Source organism: Cordyceps militaris (assembly GCF_000225605.1).
Source record: "Cordyceps militaris CM01 unplaced genomic scaffold CCM_S00002, whole genome shotgun sequence".
In the NCBI taxonomy this organism is placed as follows: Eukaryota; Fungi; Ascomycota; class Sordariomycetes; order Hypocreales; family Cordycipitaceae; genus Cordyceps; species Cordyceps militaris.
In genome coordinates, this window is record NW_006271970.1 from 3685841 (window position 1) to 3693834 (window position 7994).

At 56.1% G+C, this 7994-nt stretch overlaps 3 protein-coding genes across 3 annotated transcripts; 1 reads left to right on the top strand and 2 right to left on the bottom strand.

Annotated features, from left to right (window-relative positions):
• Window positions 1–111: 111 nt before the first annotated feature.
• Window positions 112–2363, bottom strand: CCM_03100 (Glutamine amidotransferase, type II; the record flags this gene model as incomplete). The annotated part of the gene is made up of 4 exons (XM_006668252.1): window positions 112–449; window positions 546–1266; window positions 1318–1413; window positions 2301–2363. 4 exons carry the CDS (start codon window positions 2361–2363, stop codon window positions 112–114), a joined length of 1218 nt encoding a protein of 405 aa, XP_006668315.1.
• Window positions 2364–2651: 288 nt separating this feature from the next.
• On the top strand, window positions 2652–4916 carry CCM_03101 (WD domain protein; the record flags this gene model as incomplete). The annotated part of the gene is made up of 3 exons (XM_006668253.1): window positions 2652–3107; window positions 3159–3260; window positions 3309–4916. The coding sequence occupies 3 exons, from the start codon at window positions 2652–2654 to the stop codon at window positions 4914–4916; spliced, it is 2166 nt and encodes a 721-aa protein (XP_006668316.1).
• Window positions 4917–5427: 511 nt separating this feature from the next.
• CCM_03102 (hem oxygenase-like, multi-helical) lies at window positions 5428–6852 on the bottom strand (the record flags this gene model as incomplete). The annotated part of the gene is made up of 1 exon (XM_006668254.1): window positions 5428–6852. One exon carries the CDS (start codon window positions 6850–6852, stop codon window positions 5428–5430), a length of 1425 nt encoding a protein of 474 aa, XP_006668317.1.
• Window positions 6853–7994: the final 1142 nt, after the last annotated feature.

The following is a 7994-nucleotide window of genomic DNA, read 5'->3' on the forward strand; positions in this document are numbered from 1 at the left end:
CTAGTCAAGATAATGGAGCTTGAAAACTTTGCATTGGACGATGAAATGCACCAAGCGACGTAGTGCCTGTTTCGTTTCTTGTTGTTCGCGTCGCTGCCCTGGCGCAGCCCCTCACGAGCAAGGTTTGCTTCGGTGTGTAGTGAGAAGAGGTCGGCCGCTTGTAGGGGTCAAGGATACGCGCGCAAAGTCTGGGCTGATGCTCCGGGATAGCGACGACTGGCCGATGCTCTTGATGTTCTCGAAGATGCTGGACGAAGGTGCGTCGCTGCCGGAACTGAGCGAGCCGCTTGGGGGCTTTTCGTTGGACACAAGCCCTTGCGTATGCACAAATGCGCTGGAGCGCACATGATAAGGATCCCGCTCGTAGTACTTGTCAAGAATTGGATGTACCATGACAGTCTGCCGGTGAATAGTTAGAGTCGAGTTGGTAGGCAGATTGACCCAGTTTTCTAGGTGCAGGTTAGTATGGGAACTTGGCCTGGGGAGTCATAAGTCATGAAGTCATAAAGGCTTGGACTTGCCTCGCTCAAAGGTCAAAGGTTCACTAGCTACCAGGACAATGTCGGCACCCTTGTCCTGGCGCTCCATCTGGTATTGTCTATCGTCGACTGCACCCGTCCTCGTTTCCCAGCGCGTTCCTGACGAGTAGTACAAACTAGCGGCTTCGTCGCGCGCGCTGCTGATGTATCTGGTGCAGATAGTGCTGTGACCATCTGTGACGGCAAAGTTGAGCAGACTGCGCGTGTCGACATCTTCGCTCTCGAGAATCTCTTTTGGTATCGAGTCGGTGAGCTCGTTGATTTTGGCAATGGTTTGCTCGACAGCTTTGCGCAGAATAGTTGGGCCGAAACCGGTGGGAGGGCAAGCACTGGGATTGTGGCCGAGGCGTTCGAGAGTATCGAGGAAGAGGGCAAACGCCCACTCGCTATCAGTCCCGCCCTGGACCCCCAAGTACCACTTGTCTGCTAGTTGGCTACCCAGCCGGCGTTTGATAAACTTCCAGCCACCGAGGCCGCCATTGTGCATCCACATTAGGCTGCCATGGGTGAAGGGGTGGCAGTTGTCCTCGTTTGTAGACCCTTCGGTCGTGGCGCGGACGTGGGCAAAGATGAGTCGCGAAGCAGTTTTGGAAGCGATTCGCTGAAGGTTTGCGCAGTTCCATGCGGGTGTCGTCGATGTGAACAGACATGGTGCGGAACCCAACTTGGGGTCTGTGTAGAAACCAATACCAAAGCCGTCGGCGTTGTTCTGGCCCCGTCGCGTGTCCTGTTGGAAGCGTCAGTCGATGGTCTGTGGTGGGGAAAATAGTCGTAGTACCAGTCGTAGTCGCGAATCAAACGACTGCTTAAGGATCGAGTGCGTTGGATCAAGGATCAGCTTGGAGAGCAGAATCTCGTCGCTTCCTTTGTATACCTGGGTACATAATGTCAGCCTAATGTCGATGTCAATGTCGCTGGCGCGAGGGCCGGCGCGGGAACGTACGAGGAAGCGACACATCGTAGATGGCGTTGCGAGAAAACGGGTATGGAGAGGAAGACGATGAGGAAAGTTCCAGCGATTTATAGGAAACAGGCTAAATCGGTAGGAAAGTCGAGCGGCAAGTTACTGCGTTGCGCAATTGTGCATGGCTCTGGAAAATGACACCATCGGCGCCACGGCAATAGGTGGTCAGGGCAGCGAGCGAGATCGGCCAGAGCAGCTAGGAGGCGAAAGGCCCTGTACAGGGTAATAATAATATGAATCAGGAGGGGGGCCAAAGGTCAAATGAGCAGCGGCAGGGTTGAAAAGGGAATTGGACGAGACAGAGTGCAGAGAGAGTGCAGAGTGCAGGAGGTCAGAAGAGCGTCAAGTGTGGCGGTGGAGTGTGGCTGCATCCAGTGGTGCAGCCTTGCGAGGCTGGAGGTGTGGCGTCGCGGCAAATCGAGCTTGGTACGAGGACGGAAATCAACAGAAGCTTCCCGGATTTATTTAGCGCCAGGTTTGCAGTTTCTTCGGTTTTATTGTTACTCAACTGTCTCTTTTTCTCTTTTTCTTTCTTTTTTCCTGTCAAAGTAGCCATCGACACGCGAGCACGCGTCGGTACAGTGGTGCCAGAACAAGGGTCCACCCAAGATGCAATGCAGCCTGCCCAAATCGAAGTCGCAACTCTGATTCCAATTCGTACCAACCCTTCTAAAGCAGTGCCCTTGTCGTAATTTCATTTCTCGCCCTTTTCAGCTCCCGCCACAGTCGCACCGCCACATCAAAGCGGCGCCAGTTGCTAAAAGGTCTCCACTTTTTAGCACCAGCTCGCCACGGACCAGGATGCCATCGAGCTTCTCCTTGCACGCGACGAGACGCGGCACCGTGTTAATGACCGACATTTGGCGTTTTCCCCACGTTACAGTCATCCCAGCCTCAATTTTATTGCCTCCACGAACCAATATCAGTCCCTCCTACTCCGTGCTTGCTTTCAACTTTCTTCTCTTCCACAGCTTCCTGTAATGGTTTCTCTCTCTCATATATCCTAACCCTCCACGCTTCCATCACGTCGCTTCTTTTATCCGTGTTGCCAACCATTGTCGCCTCGGGCAAGCATGCATTTTCATCATGGCCCTTCTGCCTACTCAACAATTCCGTCAAGTCCTCCAGCTTCCGCGTCGGCCCCCGACATGAGTTCCTCACCCACAGGCCCGTATCTCTCGCCCTCCCGGACACGGTGCGGGAAAGAGCGTCGAAACCCTTCCGTGACGCCGAGACGATTCGGACGATTCTTCACTCCCCGGTCATCCCTCCCGGGAACTACTCTGCGTCTTCCCCTCGAAGCACTCAACAGCTCCGAAACCAACCGTCGACCGCTATCTCCAGAATCCTTGGCCAATGATGTCCTGATGTCAGATCCCATATGCTCCTCACCAACCGAGAGAACAGTCCGTGGCGGTGCGAGCAAGCGACATTGCCCGGAAGGCTCCCTACAGGCTCTTAAGAGGAGACGAGGCTTTCCTATGGATGACCTGTCGCTGCCACAGCTACGATTGCCTGTAAAGACGCCAGATAGTGCCACAGACGAGAATGGTCTGGAGCGGCCCGCCAATGATGTGCTCGGTGATAGACGAAAAGCCACCCTTGTACGAAAGGACCACGACTTTGTCTCAATTCTGGTAGCTAACACCCAGCAGAATCTGTTCTTCAAGGCTAGTCGTAGTGGACTCCGCAGTACAGAAGAAAAGCCGAGACCAGCAACACCAGACATCATATCTACCGAGAATCAGGGCCATGCCGTGTGTGTTTTCATCTTGTCAGACACGGCCTGTGCTAACCGGCCATAGACTCTCGAAGGCTACAAACCACAGCCGGTCCGCAAGTTCCGTAACCGCGGATTCGAATCACAGCTCCTCAATCGAGAACATGGCTTTTCCGCCCATAATGGTCACCATCTCCTCGCCATGCCAGCCTGCGACCCTCGTGCCGAAACGGCGGCATACTACAGTCGCAGCACCGATCTGCACCAATGCACAGCATACAATGGCCCCGGCAATACGATACCCTTTTCTCTAGCCAGCTGCAACAAAGCCCCCGTCACAGCCATCGGTGATGAGCAGGGTTACGTGCGCCTCTTCAATACGACCGACGGCGGCAGCTCCGACAACTCCAAGGTGGACACGCACATTAAGGTTCACGATAATGCCATCATGGCCCTCGACTTTTCCGAGGACGACCTCCGTTTAGCTACTGCCTGCGGCGATCGCACAGGCAAGATTATGGATGTTGCCACGCAAACCGTCGCAGTCGAACTGAATGGCGGGCACTGCGACTCCCTTCGCCAAATCAGCTTTCAAAAGGGCCAAGCAAATGGCAGCACACTCGCGACCTCTGACCGAGCTGGCCGCATTCAAGTGTGGGACTTGCGCTGCTCGCCCATGCCTGTCAACTCCTTCTCTACCCTCGGTGGCCCAAATCGGCTCGTCCAGCGCGATACCCAGCTCGAGCCCATCGCTGCCAGGACGGTCAACACGATTGACAACTCGCACGAGCGCAAGGTCAACGGCTACACCAACTCGGCGTCGGTCACCACGATCCAGTGGCTGCCCACCGGCCGCGAGCACCTCCTCCTCTCCGCCTCCGAGGCCGATGCTACGATTAAGCTGTGGGACACGCGCTACATTAAGCCCCGGCGGCAGCTCGCCGAGACGCCGCTGGCCATGACGCAGGCGCCGCCCAGCCATGCGTGGCGCTCCTACGGCACAACATCAATGGCGCTGAGCGCCGACACGGCGCGCCTCTACGCCGTCTGCAAAGACAGCACCGTCTACGCGTACTCGACGGCGCACCTCATCCTCGGCCACGCGCCCGGCCTCCAAGACCACGCCGCCAAACGCAAGCCCGGCGGTGCCCAGGGACTCGGGCCCCTGTTCGGCTTGAAGCACGACATGTTTCGCATCCACTCCTTTTACGTCAAGTGCGCCATCCGCCCCGTACGGACCGCCGGCGGGCCGGAAGTCCTCGCCGTTGGTAGCTCCGACTTTTGCGCCGTGCTCTTCCCCACCGACGAGCGCTACCTCCGCGCCTCATCCGCCGCCAACTCGCACGTCCTCTCTGGCGAGCGGCCCGGAAGCTTCTCCCTCTCTTCCTCCTTTTCCGCCTCCTCCACACCTGCCGCCGCGTCCACGCCGTTTTGCGGCAGCGGCGGCGGCGCCCTGCCCGTGTACCGCACGGGCACGCCGCTCATCCGCGGCCACGGGCGCGAGGTCACCACCATGACCTGGTCCTGCGAGGGCAAGCTCGTCACCGCGTCGGACGACTGCGTCGTGCGCCAGTGGCAGCAGGACGCCCCCGCGGCGCGTCACCTCCGCACCGTCGGCGAGTTTGGCGGCGAGCGGCACATGGCAGGCTGGGCCGACGTGGCGGCCGACTGGGACGTGGATGACGAGGAGTAAACGCGCCGTGTTTTTCTTTTTTCGCTCACATACAACCTCTATTTTTTTCTCTTAATGAATAATGATGTTTGTATATACACATCTAGAGCATGGCAGTCCGCCCGCATTGGGCTTCCATTTATTGGTCCGGGACAGTGGGACTTTATTGTTTGGTTGGTCAAAGTTGAAGCATGGACGGTATCGAAAGCAGACGCCTGAAAGACGGCAAAACATTTGCATAGCTGGCGTTACGGGATAGAATTGGATTGTTAGTACGGGCATCATCAGCTTCCACTTATACTAGAAGAACCAAGTCAAAGCACGACATTTACTCAATACTCCAAAAGATTGGCGGCGTCTCGTAAAGAAAAACATTATTCATATATCTATAATGCCTGAAAACTACGAAAAGGTCAAACGCCTGGGTATGCAGATTCATATGCTCTTGCTGAAAGCAGGACTGTTCACCCCACGTCATCAAGGCGAGACAGCTCAACGCACAATCTCACGCTCGGTCGTCACCATTTCCGACTCACGCCATGGATCTTGGTCTCGAAAGCAAAACGACACCAACGGCTACAATGCCAAGGAGCGCTGCCAGTACGTATCTGGTTAGGTCCGCAGCCTTGATTTGCTCTCGGCGACCTGCCCACGCCACCTGCTCGTTCTGGTGCGGGAGTGACAGAGCCGAATTGAAGCGGACGGATCTAACAGCCGCCATAGGACACAGCTGGACCCTCGTGACAGCGGGCACTGGTGGATGCTCGGAAGCACCGCTTTCGGTGGTATGCGAGTCGGAAGAGGCGCTGGAGTGGTGATTCCGTCGTCGAATGACGGTACCTGCGCTGTCATCTTCACTCGATGATGTTCGAGGCGAGGTCCTTGCATGTCGTTCCTTGGCCACGGCCACACTGTCACGCAAACGGCCGAGAAGAGGTGCGGAGAGTGAGTAGTCTCCGTGGGTCGTCGCGGCACTTTCGCTTGTATCATCCTCGCAGAAGGCGTCCAGCTGCTGCACAATAGAGATCATGTGTTGGAAGATATTGCTCGCCTCTTCAACGATGGCCTGTGTCTCGTCCGGTTCGAGAGCTGCTTCGCAGATTCTCACTCGGCGCTTAAACTCGACCTTCAAGTCTTCGCCATCGTGTGGAGTATCAAAGTGGAAGAAGCTCAAAGGCAGAGGGTGGCATTTGTGTGAGCCATTGTGGGACGGCGAGTCGTTATGTATCTCGCGTTGAACGTCTGGCATAGGTATGCATGGCTGCATAGTGGGCTTAACAGGAGCCATCGGGGTCTGCCAGAATTCATCGCCAGTTGATTCCAGCGTCGACCTGATGAACCGCCCCCCAGCAAAGAGAGCCATGTACATGATGTACGTATACGTGACGAGAAGAAGCGGCTGCTTCTGTATAGAAATTCTCATATGGTCGACCATAGCGGAAAGGGCCGGTGCTCGGCAGGCATTGGCAAGCTGGCTGTCGAGAACATGATCGGACCATCCGGTCAACTCTCGAATGTCAGCCTTCAGGCAGTCTCCCCGTGCAAGACCTGGCAGATGCAGCGCATGGAGGACGGAGTGCACGCGAGCAGGAAGGTTGAGCTTGTGTTGAAGCAGAGCAGGAGCGGACAACGGCGAAGTCCCGACCGTGGCTGTCTTGGATGCGGGCCGCAGCGGTGTCACCAGTTCTGCATGGGGATCGAGGCCGTCCTCCGAACGAGGCGCAAGAAGGTGTTCCCAGAGGCTTTCAAAGGTCAGGTAAATCGGTGCAATGTGCAAGAGTCCGGTGACGTAGGTAGAAGGATCGGAAGCGCGAGGGGGCAGGGCCAGAGGAAGGCGGGCCAGGATGGACTTGTTAAGTCGAGCGTGGATGCCTCGCGTTTGAGCAGCGATAGCTTCGGCGAGGTGTTTTTCCTGGCCACGATGAGGCTGCGAGTCGGAAGATGTGCTCGAGGTCATGATGATGTATACTATATGGCTCGGATAAGACTGTTGAAAGAGGTGATGAAGTTCCTAGGGACTCGGCGCAGGTAGCTGTCGGATGGCCGTAGGGATATTTGAGGTGTTTAAGAGGTTGAGTTTCGAAAAGAGAGTGTCGACTGCTCACATCAAGATGAAGAGGTGTTGGGGAGCATGTATCAAGTAGCTCCTGCCATGTCGCACGCAAAGCACTTCGGTCGCGCCCTGTAAGTGAATCAGGCGGTGGCGAGCGTACCTCGTGCGGTCTGTGTCAGCTGCAATGGTAATGTGGTACAGGTTCAACCGACAGGGCGAATGAGCTCGATTTGGGGGTTAAGAGTTTTGTCGTACGACTGCGAAATCCCCTAGGCTGCAGCGCGTGGAACGGGAGCGAGGCGTCGTCACATGGACGGGTGTGTTTGACAAGCAGCCACGCCGAGCCGTGGCGGCGGGCGGCAGTGGTGAGCAAGCAGCAGAGCTCGGTCAGCTATTGGCCGTATGGGATCAAATGTTCAATATTGCTGCCTCATTTGTATTCATGCGTCAATTCGCTGCAAGCTTGGTCACACCGGCAGGAACCCAACGGTTTTATGCATGTCGAAGGACGACGGGTGGGTTGGCGCGAGGCAGCCACTTCTGCAACCGGACCGGAGAGGGGCAAAGGCAAAAGCCCAGTATTACTTTGGCCGAATTGCCATCGTTTGACTTTTTGGCGGGAATTTTAGGAATTTTAACGTTGGCACTTTTGTGACTTTCGGAGCTAGCAGCTGTCCGAGAACGAGGCAAAGTCAGGATCGAATCGAGGGTGGCGAATCGGTCCCTGTCCCACCTTATCCAGGGCGATACGGCAGCCTATAGGTGAGTTGTCGCCAAAACCCATTTTGCATTGTTGTATCGGGGTTTACGCACTAGGCATACACCGAGAGCGTGTGTAATTTTTTTCAGTATATCAATATTTCTGTTTAAGTGCTTAGAGCCAGCCAGCCAGCCAGCCAGCCAGCCAGCAAGTAAGTAAGCCAGCCAGCCAGCCAGCGAGGAAGCCAGCCAGCCAGCCAGCAAGCAAGTAAGTAAGCCAGCCAGCGAGGAAGCCAGCCAGCGAGGAAGCTAGCCAGAGCCAGCCAGCGAGAGCTACTAGGTACCTA